This window comes from Pollicipes pollicipes, unplaced genomic scaffold, assembly GCF_011947565.3.
Source record: "Pollicipes pollicipes isolate AB1234 unplaced genomic scaffold, Ppol_2.1 Scaffold_2555;HRSCAF=2994_pilon_pilon_pilon, whole genome shotgun sequence".
In the NCBI taxonomy this organism is placed as follows: domain Eukaryota; kingdom Metazoa; phylum Arthropoda; class Thecostraca; order Pollicipedomorpha; family Pollicipedidae; genus Pollicipes; species Pollicipes pollicipes.
In genome coordinates this window covers 229,286-256,189 of record NW_023596136.1, presented here as the reverse complement: position 1 = coordinate 256,189, position 26,904 = coordinate 229,286, and the positions used below count along the sequence as shown (strand labels likewise).

Sequence of the window (26,904 nt, the reverse complement as noted above, 5' to 3'; positions counted from 1 at the left end):
GGATGGTTCTGGGGGGTTAGGAGAAGGCTCTGGAGCGGGATCCGGACTAGGATCAGGAACGGGTTCTGAGTTCCGTTTTTTGGAGGGCTCAGGGGATGGTTCTGGAGCCTCAGGAGAAGGCTCTGGAGCGGGATCCGGACTAGGATCTGGAACAGGTTCTGAGTTCAACTTTTTGGAGGGCTCAGGGGATGTTTCTACAGCAGGCTCTTTGGTAGGCTCTTTAGCGGGTTCTGAAGGGGAAGATGGGTCAGATTTCTTTGGATTGGGATCCGATGTAGGTTTAGGAGAAGACTTTGTGGAGGATTCGGGGGCCGGTGGTGTGGAAAGTTCTGGGGATGACTTCTGAGAAGGCTTAGGAGAGGGTTCTGAACAGGCTTTGAAGAAGGTCTTGGAGCAGGCCCTGGAGTGGACTTTGAGCGAGGCTCTGGCTCGGGGCTTGGATCAGGTTTTGGGTTTCGTTTTCTTTTCGGCTCTGTGGCTGGTGATGGAACAGGATTTTCAGAAGGTTTTTCAGTGGGTTTGGGAGTGGTCCTTTCAATGGGTTTCGAAGTGGACCTTTCACTGGATTTTTCGTTGGGCTTTTCAGTGGGCTTGGGAGTGGGCTTGGGAGTGGCCTTGGGAGTGGGCTTGGGTAGTAGGATTGGAAGTGGGCTTGGGAGTGGGTTTAGGAGTGGGCTTTGGAGTGGGCTTGGGAGTGGGCCTTTCACTGGGCTCCGGCGTGGGCTTGGCGGCGGGTTTTCTGTTGTTCCTCCGAGACGACCTACGCCTGGACTTGGTGCGGCGTTCGGGCTCCTCCTCATCGGGCTCTTCGACCTCGGGCGGCTCCCACTCCTCGAGCTCGATCTCGGTGTCGGGCTCCTCGCGCTCGCGCTCCCACTCCCAGTAGCGCGGGCGCCAGGGCCGCCTTGCCGTCAGGCGGTGGTCGTGCTGTCCGCGCCTCAGGACGCCGCAGTCCGTGGGCCCGGCCGGGTAGCACGGCCAGGCGGGGCCGGCCAGCGCCGAGCACACGGCCGCCAGCACCAGCACCAGTCTCATGGCCATACTGCTGCAGGGTAGGGCACCTGCAGAGTGTGTCCTCGAGAAAGACACACCAGTTTTATACCCATCGCCGAGCGCCGCTTTTTTATTTGTCGCAAAATGGAACATTGTGGACAGAACCGGTTCGCCGATCATGGACAACAGCGTCAGAGCCCCATCGGGCTGCTGTGATTGGTAGGCAGGATCGGCAAAATTCGCAGCTCGACATGAACTGGGCGAATCAAGATTAACAATGTGATGAGTGATACGCGATGCCGATTGGCTACAGCACACAGCCTTCAAGTAACTGCATGGTAAAATAATCATCACAACTACCTACGTGCATAAAGGTGCTTATGTACCGTACGTCCATGCCATGTAGCCAATAAGCCAAACCTGGCTTCCTCACCTGCTCCTAGCCCTAAAAAATCGCTCAACGCTGGCAATGTGACGCAAGCCGGCGAGGGACTGGAATATCTACATATGAACAAATGGTGAGCAAGAGCAGTGGCGCGCCTGACCGGATACAGACTTTTGCTGGCGTGGTTCTTTTCACCCGAGGACGCAAAATGGCCGGGCACTTTCCAGCCATGCAGCTGTCATTACCCTTTCCAAGAAGCTGCTCCCTTCTTGGCCAGTGTCCAAGCTGAGTGTGAGACTCACGGACCTCCACACCTGCGGTGCAGCAAACGTGCCTAGTTACCTTTTGATTCGGGTGCTATATGCTAAGAAAAATGTGCGCAATTCCGGCATCAGTTTCAGTGAACGCTTTATGACGCACGCGGTGTCCTTGAATGGTTTGCGTATCACCTACCGTATCATACCGATAAGCCTGCATACAATTGTGAGATCTAAAGGCACCTTAATGTTGCTGTGGGGCAAAACAGTACATGAACAGGCTGAGTGAATATCGGCAGCTATCTGCAAACGTCTTTACTAGCCTGACGCCTTCATAAAGCGTATCTATTCGCGTAACCTTATATCACCTTGAGCCCATCAAATTATTGCCATCAAACGCATCACGCTACTTGCGCAGCACCAGGAGATGACGATGCGTGATGTCCATCAATAGGCTTTATACTGCGACCGGATCCCCGACACTGTGCTGCTGACTTCCATTGAAGAGACCACTATCTTTGTGTTTGCGAACATGTGATCCCTGCCATCGATGGCCATCCAGAGCCTGAGACCGGGACCGGCCGTGGAGCATATACGGCATCCGATTACCATCCCATTCCATCTCATTCCATAGCGTTCTTTCGTGCTCCTTCCCGTGTCATCGGGAGGCCATCTGCGGCGCAGGCGTCTGCCGACTTGGCGGGGCTGGGAGTAGGATCCCTGCTATCTTCACGGAGCCCGCCCCGGGCTCTCTCACAGCCTGACATCGTGTGCCCTTCCACCTCCGGGGGTGGGTCTGTCCGGCGCCCAGGATCTCAGCGCGGTCGTGTCTCGGGTGGCGCTGCTCCCGCGGCAGCCAGCGTCCATCTCCGCCACCTGCCGGCCGGCGCCGGGGCCGGCCGCCACGCCAGCGGCGCAGCTTCAGGTGCGTTAGAGCACTGCGCCTGCAGCGCGGCCTCCGTCTGCCACGTGCTACTCGGAGTAACTGTGACCTGTCTGTGAGATCATCTGGTCCCCATCGGTTAGTCTAGCCCAAACGGTATACGCGTTCGGAGTAACTGTGCGCTGGCTGTAAGATCATCTGGTCACAATCGGCCAGTCAAGCCCAAACGGTGTACGCGTCAGCCCATGTCTCATTATTTATTTACAACGTACGATAGAAACGAATACAGCTTGTTCTTCAAAGACCAGAATCAGTCTGAATTGAAACATGCGAAGAAAACATCCGAAATGAAAGATGCACCTCGAACATTAAATACTACAGGTGTAGAAAATGCAGGTGGCAACGATCATCAACAATTGAACATCGAACCACATCGAACGACATTGAAGACAACATCAACATACAACGATGAGTGCAAGCGCTGAAGATAATGTGCATCGCAAGCTGCCATATATAAACAAACCGTGCGCTACGCTGAATACCACGGCAGACTAGCTACCAGCTCATCGCTTGTCGCAGCTTGTCGCCACACCACAATCACATGTCACACGCATGCACATGCACGCACAAACACGCTCCCAATGTAAGGGCGGGAGCTCGCATGAAACGGGGCGTTATAGGCAGGTCCCTCCTGACGCTGAAATAATTTGCTAGCAACGGTCCAAGTCCCATTCGTCACAATCATAACCACATGAGCTCGAGAAAGCAAGCCGCGATAGAGACGCCTTTAAGTGGCCGGCACTTCAAACAGATAGCTTTTGCGCCCACGAAAGCTGGTGCAAATGATACCTAAATTCATCAGTCATAACAAGAGTGAACCGCACGCGAGCCGTGATGTTCGAGTGAGCCGCGGCTCGTCCGAGGATGACCGCCTCGCCGGTCCCGTGAGCACCGCTCTGGCCGTCCCCGGCGCACCTCTGGCAGGCCGGTAGTCCAGCCGTCCGCATGGTGACCCGGCCCCGGTCGGCAGGCCGCGCCCCAGCCGACACAGACGCCAGACGTTGCCTATCCTACCAGGCCGGAGCTGCCGTAGTAGGCGAACGGGTTGGCGCCGTAGTACAGGCTGTAGTTGGGATAATAGTAGGCGCCGGGCGGCAGGGACGCCACATCCGTGATAGCCGGATCGGCGACCGGCTGGGCCGGCTCAGTCGGCTGAGCCTGCGCTGGCTGGGTCGGCTGGGTCGGCTGCTGGTGGCCGGGCTGCGTGGGCTGCGCCGGCTGCTGGGAAGTGGGCTCCGTGGGCTGCGGTTGCTGCTGGAAGGCAGGCTGGCTGGGCTGTCCGGACGAATGCTGTGGAGGCTGCTGCGGCAAGTGCTGCGGCGGCTGCTGCGGCAGGTGCTGCGGCGGCTGCTGCGGCAAGTGCTGTGACGGCTGGTGGAAAGGTGGCTGATGGGGTGGCTGCTGGGGCGGCTGCTGTGGCGGCTGCTGGGATGGCTGCTGGGGCGGCTGCTGGGGCGGCTGCTGGTACGTCGGCTGCTGCGGCTGCTGCGGCTGCTGGTAAGTGGGCTGCTGCTGCGGCTGCTGGTGCGGCTGCTGGGGCGGCTGCTGGTGCGGCTGCTGGGGCGGCTGCTGGTAATTCGGCTGGAGCGGCTGCTGCGGACGCTGTTGGAATCCGGTCTGGGCGGGCTGCTGGTGGCCGGTCTGCAGCGACTGCGACGGCGGTGGCTGGTAAGCAACCTGCCTGGTCTGCGCCGCCGCCTGATACGTCGGCTCCACAGACTGGTACGAGGCGGGCTCGGCGGTTTGCGACGCGCCGACGGCTTGCGGCACGCCGGCGGCCGCCGCTGCCACCGCTTTCGTCAGCATGTCCGGGTCGAAGCTAATGCCCTGTGCGGAGGCGGCCGTGATGGCGGCTATCGCTGCGTCGAAGGCGGCACGGAACTTGTTGGCGGCCGAGCCGGGCGCGTCGGGCTCGGTAGAGCGGGGCCTGTACGTGGTCGGCTCGGGCGCCGGCTGAGTAGGCGTCGGCGCCGGATGGGTTGGCAATGGTGCCGGTGTCGGCGCCGGTGTCGGCGCTGCTGTCGGCGCTGCTGCCGGAGCCGGCACCTGGGCTTGACCCTGGTGCTGCAGGGCGTGACACCCGTACCCGTACAGCTGGCACAAGATCGGTGATGCTTGGCTGACGGACAGCGCACAGGCTAGCACGAGCAGCGACCTCATGATGGCGACACGGAGGAGGCTCGCTGTGTAATGAGCCCAGGAGCGCCGGCTCGCCGTTTTATACCCCACTTTCCGCAGTGATTTTCCGATAGAGCCGCCGAGGCTCGTGCGGGTACCGGTTTCTACGGGTGTTCTGACCAGCCGCGGAGCCGGCGCAGCGGTGCTGAGCCGCTGAAGGAGGTGGCAGCTGACTCAGACGCACATCAGACGGAAGCCGGCGCGACTCACAGCCGCTGCGATCGCCCATAATACATCTTAATAAGCCAGACAAGTGCATGCTTCTTGGTGCCTTGATGTACGCAAGAAAGACTTTCAGATCCTGGTTTGTCAGCAAAATGAGCTCGGCGTTCTCACACTGACAATTGTCAGCCTTTATATATAATGGTAGTGGTTTAACGACGATGTTAAGCAAGCATTAGTTACAATGTCAACATTCGACGTTCAAAGTAAACCTGTGATCACAGTGAACGGAGTCAAGAACAAACTGCATATCAAGCCGGGACTAACCAAGACCTGAATCCAGAAAGTTGTCCGATTTTTGTTGTTTTGTGCCAATTGTCGAGTTCAGGGTCCAGAAGACAACGATTCAAAATTTCGAGAAGCACCGCCCTGTCGAAGACTTCGCGGGTGCTTCCACCGAAAAGTTACTCACGGCAACCACGACTAATGGGCCCAATTTTTGCCGCATGGAGCAGTTTGCACACCAGGACCGGAGACTGCCTAATAAGGATGCAATGTTTTATGGGTTTTGCATGTCATTTGTGGGATGCACAATGTCCTAACCATGCCCTGCATCTCTGACATGCTAAAAGGCTTCAAGTGCGCACCTAAGTGTCTTCATATCCAGCTTATCCTGGTCGCTTGCTGACAGCCAAACCGGCGTCTTCAAAGGAGCCTATGACGCCGGCGTTTCCTTCGGGGCAAGCAAAAGAAATGCGCAAAACGAGACATTGCTGACATATAATCATAACGGTGAGTCCATCTGACTCGGAAGCAGCAGCACGTAAAGCGGTTTTATGAAACCGAGGATGCTAAACACATTGCGGGCCATTGTCATCCAGAAATTGGGATGTAAGTTATCTCGATAAGTCATATTTAATAACAAGCTAGAAAAGGAGTCACAAAAAACATTTTGAAAGCACAGGACGTTGTTAAAGGGAGTGTTCCACCTTTCATGATAGTAAAGGAAGCATCAGATTGGCATACTTTTAAATGAAAGACTGTTGGAGACGACAAAATTCCTTAATTTCGTAAATATGCTGCTCAATACGTCACTGCTTCACCGCGTCACAGAGCGTTTGTATGCCGTTAGAGGTGGTGTCAAACTGGCTGTGCGAAAGTGACACCTTAACGCTCACTTGTAGCACTTCAACTTGCCGGGAGGTAGCGCGCTGGACGCGTTTAAAACTTTTTGAAAACTTTTAAACGTTTATTTTCTGCCAATCATTTTATCATCTATTTTCGACTGGAAATGTTTCGCAGAAATTTATAAACATTTTGTAAGGTCACATAGTTCGATACCACTGCGGTTGGAACGCTATAAGCAACATAATTTTCATGGGCAGATGTAAAGCCAGATCCCTTCCCAACGAAACTTTTCAAAACTCGTTTTAAGAACATTCGTTGGCATCTCTGATGCACACGCGGCAAAACAAACTCATACCCTTATATTCTTGTAGCGTCCCTGTTCAAAAGTACGCAGTACTTACAAGCTTACTTACAGTACTCACAGAACCTATTTACAGTATTATAGAGCCTGCTTACAGTACTTACTGAGTTTTCAGGGCTTACATACCTCAGCATGATCCAAGATGAATGATCTTTGAACGAAATGATCCTCCAAGCTCGCCTTGCTCCACCCATCACCGATGTAAATAATAACGGTGCAGCCATCATCCAACGCCCCCGACCGATTCACATTGCCGATTGCCAGGCATAGTATTGCCTGGCAATCGACAAATTTGACCCCGACACCTCGACTTTGGGCGAACTAAAGATATGGGCTGAAGAAATGTATATAAAGAGCCTCATTTAATATAACCAACTTATTCTTGGTTGCATACACGTGGTTCAACTATTACATGCCAATGGAATTGAATGAAAGCAACATTTTCTGTCAGAGTTTTTGGTATATGATAAAACTTCAAAGCAATACTTTAAAAAACTACGTAAGTTGTTCCATGCATTAGCGAGGAACTTTATTCACAGAGATAGGACAGTAGTATTAGCCTTATTCCTCGGAGAAAAATCGGGAGAATGGAGATATAGTTGGGTTGATATTTCGGCAACATGTCTTTATCGAAACAATAGCAGAAGTCTATGCTATCTATAAGTCTAACTATGTAGTCAACTATAACTTTATGTTTTCAATTCTAACTATGAGTCAACTTTTGCTGTTATTTCGATATCATTTCGATAATGTCATGTTGCCGAAATATCAGCCCAACTATATATCTATTCTCCTGGTTTTTTTTTTTGTTGCAAGGAATAAGGCTGATACCACTGTCTTGCTTAAAAACTCTTTTTAAAAACTTTTCGGTGCATTAATCCATCGTGATAACGGCTGTCGTAGAAGTCACGTGGGTACTGAAAACGGCTATGTGCACTATGCACTCCATCAGAATGAAACGGGATCCATCATTACGTATGCATTATGTGAACGGGTGCAAAGAGCGCGATCTTACGTTAATAAGTCAGCTTCATTAATCTGAGTGCTTGGTAGCCGAGGTGAATGCAAATCCTGTCGTTATAGCAGGATCAACCATCAAACCTTCTGGCCTACAAACGTCGCCAGTGGACAGCCCAATGCCTTGCCCCTTTCCCTCCTGTAAAAACCCTTTGCCTTACTCCTTTCTCTCCTATAAAACCTTTTGACGAAAAAGGGTACGGAAAACCAGTATTGTTCCTTCATCTATTCACACCTAGAATTGACTAAAGAATCAGTGAAATTTACCGACTTGAAAGAGGAGGTGTCCAATTCCCAGGGCTCGGTATTAGGTACGCGGATGCGTTACCTTCATCAAGCTGGGCGCTTGGTGTTCGGCATGGATGCAAGGCCCGTCATTGTATCATGACCAACGATCAAAAGTTCTGGCGTGCACATGTCGCCAGCGGACAGCCCCACGCCCCACTCCTTTCACTTCTTTACAACCCGCTGACCAAAAAGGATACGGAAAGCCAGCATTGTCGCCCTCTCCATTCCCATCCAGAATCGACCCAAAAATCAGTGAAATTTACCGACTTGAAAAAGGGAGTGTGCAACTTCCAGGCCTGAACTTTGAATTCGTGCAAAAGTTACATCAATGATTGACTTCAGCCTCTGAAAAACAGTTTATGGATTGTAGAACAAGTGGCAGGAATTTACTGGGGGAAGAAGCAAAATGTCAACTACTCAACAATGTTAATCTCACCATTTCAACATATCCACGATTCAATGCTGAAATGCATCGCATTTTCATTTAGTATCAAAGGAACAAGACTGTTTCAGATTCAATGCAGCACTATCCAGGTCGCAAACATTTTCAGCACAATTACTGATCATGTCGGATACAGCAACGCATTTTTTTAGAATTTATTTATCATGAATCATCATGAGATCATATCATATCATTATCATATCATTATCATGAGAATTTATCATGTCCGAAACTACATGATATCATATCATATCATACTTGCTCGCCATTAGCACTAGCCCGTCGGCAACTTCGTCCACGAAAAACAAAACGAAAAAACAAGTAGCTTTGAGATCTGTTCCAGCAAGTACATTTTAACGGCAATGCTAACATTAGCAAAGATATGCTGACACTTCGCATCACAGTTTGTATCAATGCGGACGGTGGCAGATGCCTACAGCTGCATTGCCCTATACCCCGCTACTGCATATATCAGGGCTGACATGAGCTGAATGAAGGTAATATATATGTATGTATGTATGTATATATATATATATATATATATATATATATATATCTGTCTGTGTGTGTGTGTGCGCGTGTGTGTGTGTGTGTGTGTGTGGTGGTGCGTGCGTGCGTGCGTGCGTGCGTGCGTGCGTGCGTGCGTGCGTGCGTGCGTGCGTGCGTGCGTGCGTGCGTGCGTGCGTGTGTGTGTGTGTGTGTGTGTGTCTGCCAAAATTCCTGGATGAGACCGGCTCCAATTGTAGCTATTACAAAGACTGAATGTGCTCGTTATGCTGTTTTTCATTTTGCCTCCTTACTTCTTCAGTGCAAGGGAGTGTCCTGCGAAGGAAGACTGACGGGCTTGTGACCAATGTGAACCGACGGTTTAAGCAAAGCCTAATATCATCAGCTTTGCGAGAATCATACACCTCTTTGATCAGACAGTCCGGGACTCTATCTACGTTTGTTTTATGCATCAGTTCTCGTGGGTCGCATCACAACGAGCCCGTCTCACAAGCACCATAACTATCTTGGTCAGACGAGATCTGACAACGGCCCGCCGGATGCGCACCAGCGACGGCAGGCAGCAGGCACTGGAGACAGTCACCGCGAGCAGCCACTGAGCAATGAAACGCCAAGCCACCCCTCACTGATATCGCGCGATCACCCGTCAATAGGAACGTAAGCAGACCTTTATTTTTGGTGACGCGATGCGACTAGTTTCACAAGCATCACCATGCGATACCCATTTAAATGATATGCTCGATCAGACCCATTTGTGGCATCGTAAGCTCGCTGATAATTTACTTGCGGAGAGTGTGAAGACGATTTACAGCTTCTTTCCAACTTTTCAACTCACTAATGTCAGCGATAGCGGGACACAAATTCACGAGCAGATGACCCATTTGCTCATCCAGACGCAAGTCACTAGCTGGAAAACATTGCGCTTCATCAAACTTATGTACAAGTGTTGGACACATGACAACTGAACAGGTTTAATTTGCGCAAAAATAGCTTTATATCATAATGTTTACAAACTACGTAGGACAAAAGGAAGAAATGAATGCTTTCATTTTTTCGATTGCAAGAGGAAGCAGCGAATTTGATTTCTCTTCTTAACCTTATTTTACTGATTTATGTCTTCAATAACCATATTTTCGATGCACCGCGGACACAGCTAAGTTACGTGATTTGTCACAACTTTAAGCACGCATCAATGAATATTCTGAAATACCGAAGATGCGTTCAATCCTTTTGAGTTGGTTGATATATGGTTAGGTGTGGTCCAGATTAATCTTCACTTTAGAAAGCCTGCAAAAGCATCTTTATTAAAGTTTGTCGGAAATGCACGGGCTGTAACTTATGACTGTTGCTTCAATCCTTTAAAAACCGCACTATTAGATCAAAAGGTGTCAGACAATATTGTACACGTTTTATCGATATCTGGGATGTAGAGCAATATTTTGGCCATTTCACCTGTCGATTTGACGTGGTGGATTTGCACGAGATATCCACAATGCCACACCATTTCGTGTTCTCCGGCTTGCCTTTGGCTAAGACTGACACTTTTCAGCATTTCGTGTCATTTTCCATTATTTCTTCCTCTTTCGCAAAATATAAAACAAGCTTCGCACCATCGACCATAAGATAATTAGGGTAGCTGGTCGTAGTTCAGGTCCTTTGGAAATCGATCGATGCATGGTGCAGCGCAGAACCACCATTCGTATCGTCTACAACCAAGTGTTCACAGATAACTGCGCAGGATGTGAGCTCACGCAAACTATAATAGTTTGTGACATAGCTCGGAGAATCCAAAACCATGTGGGTAGGTTCACCCACGGTTGAGAGCAGAAGGTGGGCACAGAAACTATGGATGCTAGTCTGAGCATGCCGCACGTATGGCACTATGACTCTGCCAACAACGCGATCATACAGCTTATGCTTATCGCTACTAGACCCTACGTTGCAACGTTTATTGTTGCTTACTACTCACTGGAGCAATACGCGTATAATTTATGTCCGCTTTCTTCGGTAGCAATGGTGCTCGTCAGCTACATATTCTACTGCATCTGATGCAACCAAGAAGGTACCTCAAAGAGCTTCTTATTCGCCGAGGTATTTTACGAACAACTTTGAGAACCTAATGCCATCTTTGGGGAGAGGGATATATATATATATATATATATATATATATATATATATATATATTCATATATATGCATATTATTCACGCTCACTCAAATGTTGACCTTTCCTGGTTGAGTGCACTGATTCTAATTTATTTCCGTTGAATTTTGATCAGTCCTTTTTTCGTGCTTTCACGTCAGAACCATGGTCAATCAAATAGAACTGAATCATATATTGGCTACATATAGTTTTGTGACGTGTCATTGCGTTTATTCGAATCCTGACTCGGCCCCCAAACCTCTCGTGAGAATCCACCTGAATCACCAGGTGAGTCAAGCACATACCTGATCACATTGCCTCCATGCTACGACGCGCGCTAGCAGCAGAAATCGGTCATGTCTTCTGCCAACTCATTTCGAAACGTGTTCCCCAAACTGTGGTATCGCATGCGTCTGGCAATGCGCATTTTTTGGCGAGGCTCAGTGCTATCGGAGCTCGAAATCGTGCGGTGAATAAACCCGAAAAAGATTAAGACAAGGGTTATAATATTCGCACGCAACTCACACCGCATTATGTCTACAGCGTAACTAATTCAGGATTGATCGGCAAAATACCAAACGAACCTAAGGCGATCATGCGAATGCAACATTGTTCAGGACACCTCGACTAATGTCATAAGTTAACATCGAACATAGGTATTGTCAAGACCAAAGGATCGTATCCTTCCTACCAGTGCATTTACAGCACATGAGTCGCTCAGTCCTTAGGCCGATAACGGTCTAGCTCCTAAAATGATGCGTAAAAGTGCAAAAATTCATCGGGTGAGTCATGACACCACGCAGTACCCAGTGCATGAAGGACGGTCAACTTCGAGGCCCCGTGGTACCACGCTGAGGAAAAGGAATGTGTGTACTTAAAAAGACAATTACGAGGTCACGAACCGGGTTAGGAACTTAAAACAAGCCGGAAGAAACCCCACCCAACAGCCATGTCATGGAACTAGAGGCGGCAGCTGACAAACTTAACTCAAAATACATTATCAATTCTCCCTGTCTGCAGGATGACATCTAAAATTGGGCCAAAAAAACGTTTAAGAATGATACCGCACAAATCTGACAAACTTCACTACAAAGACCACACAAGGCCACGTGGTGCTGATCTTTTCTCATCAAGCATTTCCTCACCAGCAAAACATATATTCATCCGTCGCCTGTTATATGTGTGGAAATTTTACTTGCCCTGACTCATAATCGAGTGGACTAGAAAGAACAAATGCAATACTGCAAAACGAACTGGTTAAACTATTTTGAGGGTGTAATCTCTTTAATTTTGTTATGACTTGTACATCACCATTAAGGATTTTCTATTACATTTCGCACCGACTTTGGCATAAAGAGGAAAAACGATACGGTATCCTTATTCCATGAAATACACCAGATATGTTTATAACCTACAAAGGTAGCGGGCCGTTTCACTACTGCAGACGAATAAAGTGCATCCTTCTACACCTTCAAATGTTCTACCAGGCCCTTCTGCTGAAGAAAAAAGGGGCTCAAAAACGAGAACTTATAGACACCGCCTTAAAACCCAACGTTGCAGCACATTTCATTACACCTTGTTGATGAGAACCACTACACCGAAGCAAATGCCACGTGCCTACAGTGGTCCGCTGTGTGTTCGGCTTAGCCCGCCCAAGCTGACGGTCGCCGCGATGAGTGGCGGCAGGCGCAGCATCGCGGCCGATGGGGTTCACATTTCCTGGGCTTTCCGATATTTTTCGGCCACAGCGTTGCCCTGGTTCAGGGAAAATCGGCTGACAAAACGCCTCTTACCCAGCCGATGGTCGCATGGGGTTTCGGTCGGGCTTTTCCTCGGTCCGTCTATTGTCAGCAGGACGATACAGATCGCGCCTGCCCGTTTCGGAGCCCGCTGGCGACGGTCGCCTTCCATGCACATAATGGGGCGGCCAGAACCACACGAGTCGCGCACTGAAGACTGCTGTGTTATAAGCTGACTGCAGTTCGGCTGAACTAGAATCAGTTTTCATCAGTTTCGCACTTGAACACATCATTTTGCAGTACACCTGTCGGATTCTTCTCTCTCGTATATCCTCATTTTGAGCGCCACCTTGCATTTACACGATGATTTAGAGAGTATGAATTCAAAAGTTTGGCTGGACCTCTCGGTGTAATGTTGAGTCGATCTAAATTTCTAAGGATACGGCCGGTGATGTTTATGTAAATTCTTGCAATTCAGTACGTGGGTCCTGTTTGTAATATGCGTCTATATCTGCCGTGAGAAGATACATAAAACTGAAAACGGAAAACTTATGCAGGATCTTGATAACCTCGCATGAACGATTTCTATAGGCGGAAGATGGTCGTTTCGTTGGAACATACCTTAACCTTTAAAAAGTACATAGGCAAGAAATCAGTTGATGACGTTGATAAGTTGCCCACTTCTGCTAGAGTTGCTGCAACTTCTTCAGTTTTAAATATACCATGTTTTGTAAGGCGAATTCATGATCACCGTGCGGTAATGGGAACGGATTCATATATATATATATATATATATATATATATATATATATATACATATATATATATATATATAATGCATACCTCAATTTCCAAACAAACAACACTGTCCGATCTAGCCTATTGGCCCTTTCTGGCAAAAACAACTGATCGCCGGATCGCTTGGTGTGTATGACAGCCTACATTTTAACGTTAAAGCCTTCGGCGGAATGACCGCTTCTTCCGTTGTGTGCCGTGATATTTTCCAGACAGTCATGTGGAGGTGACAATCACGAATGTCCAGGAAAATACGCATAATTCTACATCCGGGTAGCACAGTAATAAGACTTGTACCTAGATACTAAGACAACATGGTAGACTCCAGAGGATCATACACAAAACTTTAGAAAAATCCTTTATCCTAAGGGCTTCGTGGCAAAGATTTTAACACTAGTTTTCATATACCGTATTCGTTCATGCCGATATCGAAGTCTTTATTGGCATGCTACATCTTGTCACAAAGTCTCATGTCCATGGCAGCAAGGGTAACTGTAATAGCCGGAAATGAGTATCGATACCACCAACTCGTGGGTGGGAGACAAACGATCACCACCACACCACGAAATCCGCACAGTTGAACCACCACCTTGCAGTATGCCTGTAACCCAACGACACCGTAGCTGGGATACGGGGCATGCATGCATATGGATGCGAGCCCGAAAAGGCATCGTGGATGGCCACATGAGGTGCCGATGTCGTCATGCTTGCAAAGTCCGGGTCTGACATCCGGAGTTTCTTGGATGGGCGTGAGCGGTTTCGCCCAAATCATGCCTCGCGGATGCAAGGCGTGTGTCATTCATTCATGTGTCAATGTCATTTCCGTTCTGCGGCCTTGAAGGTCCGACCAACACCGTATCAAGATGGGGCAAAGGCAGAAAACAACCATATACGTTGTCTTAGCTCAGGCCAAGGATATTTCTGGTATGGACAATGTATTTTTCATGTCTTCATGTCATGCTATTAGCCCTCAACCAAGCTAACATGAGCCAATGGCGGTCTTATACAGATCGGTCGTCAGCAAAAAAGTAACGTTAAGTCTTCCCTTAACCAAATAAGGTTTAGGACACCTTTTGAAAAAACAGGTTTTCTCTCAGCCACGTTAAGATGCGCGTTTTACAGTCTTGGAAACCGAACTGTCTCTTACAAAACAGCGGCGCGTAAAGATGACTTTCTGTCGTCTTCCACATCTTTTCCACATCCCAGGCTTTTCACACCCGAGAAGGTGAGATATCTACGCGCTTCATGCAACGTTCTTGGAGCAAGAAAATGCCTAAAATACAGACATTTCCATGCTGTTTGATGCCTCTCTTGGCACAAGCAGCACTTACTCTCCGTTAATGCCTGTCAGTTCACGTAACGCGGAAGTGAGCAAACCCCTTCAAGCGCAAGCATGCGTAAATACGACAGGTAAGAAGAGCGATCTGTGATTCAAACACCTGCCACCAATAGCATGCGTTTCGGCATTCCTCGAGCAGTCGACTGAATCCAAACTAATCACACAACGGACCCGCCTACACTTCACAATGACCAAATAGCGCATAAACACGACGCTGGCCAGGGGGTCGACGCCCGGACTGATCAGGGTCACACACCCCGTCGAGGGTCGGAGCTCCAATCACTTCCAAGCTCGCCGCAATCGTGCGAGAGACGGGAGTGACCGTAATGTACATCAAGAATCCCAACAAAAGAAAGCGCACAACACAAGCGAGAGCGACACAAGAGAGCACTGCTCCCAGCCGTCCGACGACTGGCTAGGTGCTGCCATCCCAAGCAGATCCACCGCGAACTGAAGAGGTCAGCGACAGCGAGGGCAGCGAACCAGGGCCAACCACAAACACCCCATGAGCTTAGCACTGGCACTAGTCTCGATTTCTTAGTCCACAGCAACGGCATTCCGGTTAAGCTTCGCACGGATGGTCTCCCGGCGCACTCGCACACAAGCACGGCCTCACTCGGCGCAGAAGCTTGCTAGCCGAACTGGCCCCAGTAGGCGTGATGCTCGAGGCCGAACGGGTGGCCGAAGGAGATGGGGTACGCCGGCGTGGCCGACGTGGCCGGCGACGTGGTGGTCGGGGCCGGGAGGGCGGCCCCGGGCCCCGCCGCCGGCGCCGTCGAGGGCTCCGCAGACGGCGGGGTGGAGATGGCGAAGCCGGTCAGGTAGTCGGCCCGCAGTCTGGCCTCGGACGACAGCAGGGCGGCGGCGGCGACGGAGGGCGGCACGAAGACGGGCGCCCGCGGCGGCCAGGCGGCCCGACAGTTCGATGCGGGACCGTGCGGCCGGCAGAGCAGCGGCGCACCGCCAGCCGCCGACAGCGCGGCCGCCACCACCAGCAGACGGCACATGCTGACCACCGGCAGCCGAGGACGACCAGTTTGGACTTCGGGCCTCGCGGACGGCCATTTTATAGCGCTGTCCACCCCCCACCCTCACCCCCCCCCCCCCCGGGCCAGCTCTGCAGCAGACGGATCCAGGGGCACGGCACTGAGACCGGTTTGCAGTGTTCCTCCATATAGCTGCCGGTCATGGTCAGCTTCGGTTCGAAAAATTCGGGTCCGCCCAGCCCGCTCATTGTGCGCAGCAGACTTAACACGTTGGGCACTCGCAAAACGCGTATTCGAAAAGTGTCATTCGTCAGCGTTAGCCGAGGCCGGCGCGCAGTCGGCCCAGGCCATACCAAGACTGAGCTAAGGACGAACCGTGGGCCGGTGCGGAGATAATTAAATCAGGCGTCAGGAATACAGCAGGCCATGAACGTAAACTTCAAAGACACCTTGTAAGTCGTTTTTACGATTGATGCTGTTTTTGTGCACATGACTGCGCACATTATAGGTGCGGATTTCGAAGCCTGAAGTTTGAATAGCGAAAATTAGCAAGGGCGTGAGTAGTCCTGTTTGATGCTAGGCAGAGTGTGCCCTGGAGGCCGCCAGCCGGCAGCTGCGGCGTGGCTGTGCCAGGCGCAGTGTAGCGGCTCTGGCCGTCACCACTGCTGCGGCGTGGCTTAGCCGGGCGCAGTGTAGCGGCTCTGGCCGTCGGCGTGGCTGTGCCAGGCGCAGTGTAGCGGCTCTGGCCGTCACCACTGCTGTGGCGTGGCTTAGCCGGGCGCAGTGTAGCGGCTCTGGCCGTCACCACTGCTGCGGCGTGGCTTAGCCGGGCGCAATGTAGCGGCTCTGGCCGTCGGCGTGGCTGTGCCAGGCGCAGTGTAGCGGCTCTGGCCGTCACCACTGCTGCGGCGTGGCTTTGCCGGGCGCAGTGTAGCGGCTTTGGCCGTCACCACTGCTGCAGCGTGGCTTAGCCGGGCGAAATGTAGCGGCTCTGGCCGTCGGCGTGGCTGTGCCAGGCGCAGTGTAGCGGCTCTGGCCGTCGGCGTGGCCGTGCCAGGCGCACTGTAGCGGCTCTGGCCGTCGGCGTGGCTGTGCCGGACGCAGTGTAGCGGCTCTGGCCGTCGGCGTGGCTGTGCCAGGCGCAGTGTAGCGGCTCTGGCCGTCGGCGTGGCTGTGCCGGACGCAGTGTAGCGGCTCTGGCCGTCGGCGTGGCTGTGCCAGGCGCAGTGTAGCGGCTCTGGCCGTCGGCGTGGATGTGCCAGGCGCAGTGTAGCGGCTCTGGCCGTCGGCGTGGCTGTGCCGGGCGCAGTGCAGCGGCTCTGGCCGTCGGCGTGGCTTAGCCGGGCGCAATATAGCGGCTCTGGCCGTCGGCGTGGCTATGCCAGGCGCAGTGTAGCGGCTCTGGCCGTCGGCGTGGCTGTGCCAGGCGCAGTGTAGCGGCTCTGGCCGTCGGCGTGGCTGTGCCAGGCGCAGTGTAGCGGCTCTGGCCGTCGGCGTGGCTGTGCCAGGCGCAGTGTAGCGGCTCTGGCCGTCGGCGTGGCTTAGCCGGGCGCAATGTAGCGGCTCTGGCCGTCGGCGTGGCTGTGCCAGGCGCAGTGTAGCGGCTCTGGCCGTCGGCGTGGCTGTGCCAGGCGGAGTGTAGCGGCTCTGACCGCCCCCGCTGACGCCAGCCGCGGCGGTGGAACCGTCGCGTGAGGAGGCAGCCGCGGGCGTGCCCAGCAAGGCCGCGCGTGCGCGCGCAGTTTCCCCTGCCTCGTCACCACGTACATACACTCATACATACTCATATATACATACAATACGCGCCTCGCTGTGGTCATCGCATTTTCAGGAACGTCAGGTACCGTCCTTGGGGATGGGGTGTAGAAGCCCAGGAAAGCAGGTCTTTCCGCCAGTAGCCTCGCGACCATTGTTCCCTTGCGATGCTTCATTGTGTGCACGTTTTCAATTGTTGTGCATGCTTCACGAGACATTTGTTGCAGCCATTTGCTCAAAGGTCGCCACGTTTTTAGCGTAGGATCATGCTGTTATTCGATGCATATTTTACACATAACTTGACCCAGCCTTGGTGGGGAGGATGAAGAACTAAGTGAAGCACTTTTCCTCTTGGGCGGAGAGGCCACACAGCACACAACGGCATATTAGCAGCTTGCAGCCAAAGGAAGTTCAATCCGTGTGCAATCCGTACCGTTGCCTCCTTTTCAGGGGTGTGGTTCAATACAGTCGTCTCCTCTTCATGACTGTAGTTCTTGTCTCCTTTTCAGAGGGCAGTCCATGCAGTCGTCTCCTTTTCAGGAGTACAGTTCCCTGCACAGTCAGGCGAGGACCGCCACCTGCTCCCCCTCCCCCCCACCTGCGGTCTGTCTCTCATCTTCAAACACGAAGCAGGTTGAATTAGACCAGCAGTCCAATTTCGAAGAAGCGTCGGGGTAAGTTTAGTCACGCGCTGCAAGTTCACCCCTCTGAGCGGGGTCAGCAAAGCCACACTCCCGCCCCATTTTTCGTCGAGGAGGTATTTTGAAAATTGCCATTAGCACGATAGGCGCAAAATCTTATTAGGCTTCCAATAAAACGGCGTTTGAAACTAAAAATGGTCTTTCTCTCTAACGCGTGCTACATTGTGCTGTCATTTCCACTTTTCGCCGCCCCGCCCCCCCCCCCCCCCGGAAAAAAAGATCAACGTAAGAAGGTGAATATCGTGTTCGTACCCCACGAGAAATAAACAAACTTTCATGGGATATCAATGGAAAGCGGACAAACACGGATAATTTCTCAAAGTTGTGATATAATTCTCACCAGCCCACGCCCACTTCCCACATGGAATTGCCGTGCTGAATATTGCTATAAGGTGACTGCATTGGAAGTATCATTTTCTCCGCCCCATCACACCGTGCAAAAAATGTGAATAAACAGCAGCGAAACTCGTGCTCAACAAACTTGAGTTCGACTCGAGCTCAATCATGAATCAGCTCATGAGTCAATCCTTTTGGGTGAGTTGTTAACTGAGCCGGCTCGCAAGGGAAAATGCCGCTTTGAGTCATGGGCTGAATCACATCGTTCGAACGGTTCATGAGCTGAATAGTTAGCCGATCATTTCTAACCATGTTGTGTCAGTTACTCATCTGACTGAAATGACAACGCTAGCATGAGGAAACAGACTATACCCCAGGCAAATCAACGTATTTCAGGGTATTTAAATGAACAGCATGCAGTATCAGTTATATAGTGTTCAGCAATATCAGCACAAAGCTTGTTATTGTAAGTTTTGGGCAGCAAACACAATATTGTTAATCCAGGGCTTCAGTTTACACTATATATATATATATATATATATATATATATATATATATATATATATAAATTACAGACCCAGAAATGGATCAGATCTTTGATTTTGCAAACTGCGTGAGCCATGGGGCAAATGATTCATTGTAAGCAATGGGTCTGAATTGAGTCGAACCAAAAAGTTGGGAGTGGCTATGAGTCATGAGCCAAACAGGATACCAAAATCTGTCAACCAGCCCTGAGCCGAATCAAAACGCTTCAGTCGGACATAAGTCTGGTGCTTACACGTGGGTGCAAGTCTTCTATTGGTACTGTTGCGCGGTCACTGCAGCGTTACGAAGAGGCAGTGCTGACGTTTGTATCCGCGCCGCCAGTGGTTTACGGTGGCGGCAGAGCTGACGTTTGTATCCACGCCGCCAGTGGTTTATGGTGGCGGCAGAGCTGACGTTTGTATCTGTGGTTTACGGTGGCGACAGAGCTCATGTTTGTATCCGCGCCGCCAGTGGTCTACGGTGGCGGCAGCACGGCTAAGTCGTGCATTGCCGTTGTAAAGAGTGGGCCGAGCACACTCAGAACGGACGTCTGGCACGACCTCCACTTCCACGATCGATCAGCCTAGTGGCTGAGCCACGGCTCGGCTGAGCAGCTCTAGGGCCTCTGGTTCCGGTACAGCCGAACCCCAGCCGGAGTCGGTTTACACCGGACCGGACCGGCCCGTCGACCGTCTGGCACCGGGGCGGAGGCCAGACACGCGACCAGTGACTGAGGAGAGTTTTCTGATAGCCCGCACCCAACCCGCGCTGCGGACATTGCTGAGAGAGGGCTCAGTGGTTAATGAGGGGTGATCGCTCAAACGAGCTCAGAAGTTCCCGGAGAGCCGTACTCGGAACACCCGGCGCTAGTTCAGTCGTCAGCTAACTTTAAACGCGTTCGCAGCGATGCACACAAAACACCGTTCGAGGGACAGCTACCTTTAAGTAGTTGGGAGCGGGACTAAATGCCCTGCGCAGCGCGCTTCAGTCGTGTCGCCGTTGGCTTGCTCAAACGGCCTCCCGGATGCCATCACTCGCAGACCCACGGCGATACCAATGGGAGCACGCACACAGACCCACGGCGATATCAATGGGAGAACGCACGCAGACCCACGGCGATACCAATGGAAGCACAGTACTCGTTCTACGAGACATAATGAACATCCCACAGTGCAATGGATGCAGGGGCAATACCATCTGTGACTCAACAAGCACGCTGGGTAGTAACTAGTGAAGAATCCCTATACAACTTTGCATCTTTCGTTAACGCACCTTTCACCTTTCTTCGGCAATCCAGTGTCCTAGAATTGCCGACTTTGGGTGTAAAGCAACACCCTATGAGGAGGAATTTTTCACTCCTTTTCCCCGTATTTCATGTGAATTTTTTCACCCCTGCCTGACATTGCCTAATTGCACATGCCAAACCCCTATTTCCCTTTCTGAGGTTTTCAGACGTCATCCAAAACCGGGCTCACTTGAAACAACCGAGCATAAACGAGGCTCCACAGAACCTGGACACCCATGGCTATGTCCTGCCTCACCTACATCTGACTCATGTCTATGTATGCACAGATCAAGGGCGCCAGGTACCTCCAAGCCCAAGAACCCCAGCGACTCCAGCCCCTTGCACGCCTTAAGTTTGGTTTGTTTACAAAATGCATCACAATCGGCAGCTGTGTACTAAATGCAAGGTTTTCGCGCATCCCGTTTTTTTTTTGTTGTTGTTTTGTTGTTGCTTTGTTTTGCTTCACCACCACAGCACGAAAGCAGAGCCTGTTGCAAGCACCAACAAGGCTTGGTAGGGAATTTAACTCCACGTATTTCTTTTTTCCAGAGAAAACAGGATACGATTACCGTGCTGCATGCGTACAACACGGAGAAAAAACAGACGTAAATGTACCTTCAACTATAGATCCTGCTCACCCGAACAAATGCGTATAAATATTCAAATACATCCGTATATGCCTTACTGAGTGTATGTACAAACACACGTTAAAGGAGCGTGCTTGTGTAAGTTCCGGAATGACGGTAGGAAGTAGTCATCTGCCCCGCGACATTTACGTCAGGATAACCTCAGAACGTTACATGGTCACTGGTTCATGCTGACCTTCACCTCTAAATTGGTATCACCTTCACCTCGTGCAATCAGGCAGCACGGAGCGTATCCTCTATTCGTCTTGAGACTTGATAATGCCGTTCTCCCATTTGCATGACTTTTGCCACGAAGTCATCATAAATCACTGACCTGCATTGACCGTGAAACACAACCAGCTTGACAACTGGTCGACCCAGGTCAAACAACAGCGGCATATGATGATGTGTAGAACCCAGTATTGTGGCCTAATAAATCGTCCTGTTGCTGGCATATTTTAAATGCATATGCAATCTCCGAGTTAATCGCAAACAACTCAGAACACAAATGATGTGAATAAATAAGCCCTAACATTGACCTTAAATTATGAAATGGACCAGTAAACGTTCCTCAGCATTGCATCTGCTGAATAACGCTTTATTCGTATCTTTGTCTCGATGATGTCCGCAGGTAAGCGGGGGAAAGGTCTATTAACCTGTTTTTGTTCAGCATGCTCCCACAGCTGGCGCGACTGGGTCACTCGGCTCAGGCCTTGCGGCCACTGGGCGTGGCCTTGCCCCTCCACAGGCACAGCGCCCCGTACACGCAGCCGTGCGTCTGGGGCAGTTGTGTGGAGCAGCCGCCCGGGGCCATCGGCGCATCCGGCCTGGCGACGGCCGACTAGCGCATGATGGGCGAGACACGAACCGCCGTCCCCTCGGCGGGGCGGCGCGTGGGGGAGGGGGGGTTGGGGCGGCCCAGGCCGGGCACTGACCTGGCAGGCATTGCTCCGAGGCGGTCCAGTCTCGGCCGGGCGCCGTCTGGTTGAGCCGACCGCCCAGGTCCACCTTGCGGTGCTTGGTGACGGTGAAGCCGGGCCGCGCCGCCGGTCGCGCCACCTCCATGTCGCACACGTCCGACTGCGAGAACGAGCGACTCTTGTCCTGCGCCGCCGGGAGCGCGGGGGCGGCAGCGGCGGCGGCGGGGCTGGAGGCGGCGGCGGGGCCGGCGGGGCCGGCGGGGCCGAGGCCGGCGGTGGCACGCGGCACAGAGGCCGGCCCGGCCAGCAGCCCGGTCAGCAGCGCCGGGTCACACGAGCGTGTGAAGTCGCCGTCGAAGCTCAGCGGCTCGTCTAAGCGCACGTCGATCTCGCTCAGGTCGAGCGGCCCGTCCGGCTCGTCCGGTCGGTAGACGGGTGTCTCGTCCAGCGGCAACTCGTCCGAAGCGAGCGCGTCCGTCAGCGTGGCCGTGTCGCCGTCGCCGGCCTCCAGACGCAGCGTGGCAGTCAGCGACGAGCCCGTGGCCGAGTGGCGCGCGCGGGACGAACTCAGCGGGTCGGTGAACGAGCCAGAGCTCTCGTCCGAGCCGGCCGGCTCGGTGGCGACGCCCGCCGCGGTGCCGTCCTGCACGCGCCGTACCTGGCAGAAGAGCGCCCCTGGTCAGCACAGACCCATCGGTCGATGTCGACCTCATGTCCGACGGGGACCAGCGGGGGTTACAAAACGATACCTTACGAGCTGGCAGCGATTCGCCAGTTAGTAAAGAATGCCAGTCAGCGGGGAGTCATGGATCAGCAGGGAGCCATAAATCAGCGAGGAACTATGGGTCGGCGGGGAGCCAGGGATCAGCGGGGAGCCATGGATCAGCGAGGGGCTATGGATCAGCGGGAAGCCATGGATCAGCGGAGAGCCATGGATCAGCGGAGGGTCGTGGAATCAGCGGGGAACCATGGATTAGCGGGGAGTCATGGATCAGCAAGGGGCCATGGACCAGCGGGGAGCCATGAACAGGCGGAGAGCCATGGATCATCGAGGAGCCATGGACCAGCGAGGAACCATGGACCAGCGGGGAGCCATGGATCAGCGGGGAGCTATGGATCAGCGGGGAGCCATGAATTGGCGGTGAGCCATGGATCAGCGAGGAACCATGGAGCAGCGGGGAGCCATGGATCAGTGGGGAGGCATGGATGAGCGAGGAGCTAAGGATCCGCGGGGAGTCAGGGATCAGCGGGGAGCCAGGGTCCAGCGGGGAGCCCCGGCTCAGCGAGAACTCGGGTACCAGTGGGGGATTCGCGGTCGGGACAGATAATCACCGGCCAGCAGAGGAGTCGTCCCGGCCGAAACACGCATCGGCCGAGACACGCACCTGACGCGTGACCTGGTGGAAACTGCGGAGCGGCAGTGCCGCTCGTAAATGGGTGACGGAGCCAGGGTGCCTGAGAGCAGACAGGACCGACCGGTGGCGGCGGAAGTACGGCACACGTGGAGCCGCCGCCGCCAGAGGGTTGGGCCCCGATCACGTGCGGATTGTCTCAGAACAAAGAGAAACTCATCAACTGTTTCACATGGTTTCACCGCACCGTGCAGTTCCTTCCGCACAAAACAATGGCGGCGTTTACGCCGCTCGTCAGAGGACGGCGGCCATCGCCCGGAGATGATGTGGTCGCCAGGCACATCGGTGGTCACACGGGCAGGGTACAGGAGACAGCAGGCGTGATCACAGGGCTGAGTGTCATCACGTGACATGTCGGGCCGACCGGGCAGGGCACAGGAGACAGCAGCGCTAATCACAGGGTTGATGTCGTCACGTTACACGTCAGGCCGACCGGGCAGGGTACAGGAGACAGCAGCGCTAATCACAGGGTTGATGTTGTCACGTTACACGTCAGGCCGATCGGGCAGGGTACAGGAGACAGCAGCGCTAATCACAGGGTTGATGTCGTCACGTTACATGTCAGGCCGATCGGGCAGGGTACAGGAGACAGCAGCGCTAATCACAGGGCTGATGTCGTCACGTTACATGTCAGGCCGATCGGGCAGGGTACAGGAGACAGCAGCGCTAATCATAGGGTTGATGTCGTCACGTTACACGTCAGGCCGACCGGGCAGGGTACAGGAGACAGCAGCGCTAATCACAGGGTTGATGTCGTCACGTTACATGTCAGGCCGATCGGGCAGGGCACAGGAGACAGCAGCGCTAATCACAGGGCTGAGTGTTGTCACGGTCACGGATTAACTGACAGCGCAGGTTACCTGCCCACAGCTACGAGGGCGATAGAATAACAGGCCGTGGTGGTGACCGGTGGATGGCAACTTCATTGGTGTAAGTTGCATGGGATGGCGGCGTTTCGACAGGTAACATCGTTTCATCTGATTCGACAGCCCATTGTCAAGTGCCTGGCTAGGTTTTCTTTTTGCACAGGACGATGCCGTTTTCACCTATCATTTCAGGTCATAAACAAGACAAATGAGGGTGGCTTTTCTTGCTGGATGACCTGTGATCACATGTACTACCTGCCCACAATCAGAAGCGTATGCCCACACTGACCACCGTTGGCACGTGTCCCCCCCCCCCCTCACTTGCAACAGTCTGCAGACGTCCTCGTCACTACCACAATAGTGGTAAACCGAGACCACACGTTACCCAGTACACGGCGTGCGGAGCGGCAGGTTACACGTTATAACATGCCGCCAACCAGCGTATGACCCTGCCACTACCGGTGCGCCAGAAGTGCCATCAAGGCAGAGGCAGCGGGGTGACGTAATACGGGCACCATTTCCGCTGTCTTAACATGGCACCCCAGCCTCGGCTTCCCTTCTGTTTTTCAGCCGTGACCTCGTGCCCCACAGTTGTCAAGCTGTGTCTATGCGACGGACTTGTGCATGACTCCGGAGGACTTGTGCGTGACTCCGGATGGAGTCGGGGTCGATCGCGAAGTGGAATCAGCACCGCAGACACATTACAGCGGGTCGTGGCTGAGGTGGGATCACTTGCACTGGTTGGAATCAATGATGAGCCGACGCAAATACCATCACTAGTCACAATCCACGCTGTCGTTAATCGGCTTATATAGATGACAACTGGAACGAGTAACGCCTGTTTCGCGTTTTACTAGCGAAGCACTTGTCGTCGGTAGATGTACGTACTCCGTGCTGTATTCTGCAGCGAAATATGACACGAAGTCGGAATCCCCCTCGGAATCGGAGTCGACGTCATCCGGATCGATTTCGGACGTGAGCCGCACATGCTCGAGTAAAGATCCAAGCCGATCATATGTCACAGAGATGAGTAGACAATAGCCACCCTATCCAACCTCGTTTCTATTTATATGATGTATGCTGAACTGCAAGCACGCCTACGTATTATTGCAATATCAGCAGCGTCTCCATTGCTTATCGAGACTTCTTCGTATGCATCACGCATATGTGTCGGCTCCGGGTGATGAGCGTACCACTGGTCACATGACGGGTTAGGGTGGCGTGCATATCACTGCTCACATAATGCTCCTTTGCTTAATGCATACGTCCGTTTGCTCCAATCGGGACTAACACACACCAGTTGGCAACCGGTAAATAAAACAGCTGCAACATCAGGTGAGATGAACGTCTGCGGTTATTTTCTCCAAAAAGAACACCACCGCATACTCCGCAATCTCATTGTGGATTATATTTCCGAGCACGTATTTTTCCATGTAGTGGGCCTAGTTTCGAAACCTCTCGTGAGAGGCGCCGAAGGTACGCGTCGCCCACCAAACAGCAGCCTTACATCGCGTGTCGTACGGTACAGTGGTCTCGTGAGCTGGCGCTCCATTGTGAGAACTGAGCCAGTGTGGCTGATTACAGGATGTGTTGAGATAGGGTCAGGACAAAAACCGCCGACCAGGCACATACTGCCAATCCGACCACCGGCCCGCTCCCGCCCCCGGCCGGCCTGGCGCACCCGGCCACATTCAGAGCGGAACTCGAACAGGTGGGGGACAGGGCTGTATCCGGGGTCATGTAAGGAGGACAAAGGAGAGCACTTCCCGGACTACGACCAAAAGCAGCGGCGGTTTCATACGTCCCAAACAACGGCAGGCCACCTCATCGACGGGAGGCACGTGCATGTGGGGCGCCGGCAGTCGGTGTGAGGCGTGCCTACACTCCGATCAGCATCTGTCCCCATCCACTCAGTTGCAATCACACGCAGAGCGTATAATCACGAGTTCATACGCTGCCCACAAATTTATAAATGTCTAAGAGCGACGACAGCCTAAATAGGCTAAAAAATAGCCCAACTTACAGGCGGAAAGGCTCACAAACCGCATATAGCGCGTTTGCGTCCAGTAAGCCGACCCCTGCCCTCCCCATCCTCCCCTGGTGCATGCAGACAACAGCATATCGGTGACGGAAATAGAATATCCTTGTGCAAACACTTCTGTCATATGTGACCAAACGCGCTGCTCGAATTTGTTTGAACGCAAGGCGACCGATAACAGCTTCCCATCCAATGAGAATGAAGCGATTTTTTCGATAACCGCCTGTCCAGTTTGTCATGGCATTAGCGCGCAAGGACGAGGATGCGTGATTCACGCCTTGTGATTCACGATATACGAATATTCTGACAGTTTGCTACCAGGTAAGGTTGCTACCACGAGGAGCTTCGGTAAAAGGCTAGTTCGGAAAAGTTATTCGTCTGTGACACACCACACAGCAAGGCATGTCAAACAACAAGAAATGCGTAGGTTAACTCCCATTAAACACCGAATGAACTCACAAAAAAGAGCACGAAGCCAGTCTGAACCCACCTGTTTCCAGGAGTCGGTGACGAAGGGCGCAGCCTCCCGCGGCTCTGCCGGCTCTACCAGCTCCCGCTCCCGCTCCCGCTCCCACTCCGGCACCGGCTCACGCTCCGGCCCACGCTTCGGCTCCGGCTCCGGCTCCGGTTTATGTTCCGGCTCCGGCACCGGTGACGGTACGAGCTGTGACGTCAGCGGTAACGCCGCCGCCATCTGCGGGAAGCGCGGGAAGCGGTCCGGGCTGGAAGCGCCGGCAGACGGCGCTGCCGGCGGCGGTGCGTCCAGCACCTCGCAGCT

At 52.8% G+C, this 26,904-nt stretch overlaps 1 protein-coding gene across 1 annotated transcript in view; it reads right to left on the bottom strand.

Annotated features, from left to right (window-relative positions):
• The window catches only part of LOC119107195 (formin-2), a gene marked incomplete at its 3' end in the record, with an annotated part of 116,051 nt that extends 94,043 nt beyond the window's left edge, over positions 1-22,008 (bottom strand). Inside the window, exon 1 of the mRNA XM_037230590.1 lies at positions 21,826-22,008. Coding sequence (XP_037086485.1) covers positions 21,826-21,955 — 130 coding nt within the window. The remainder of the gene's footprint in view (positions 1-21,825) is intronic.
• Positions 22,009-26,904: the final 4,896 nt, after the last annotated feature.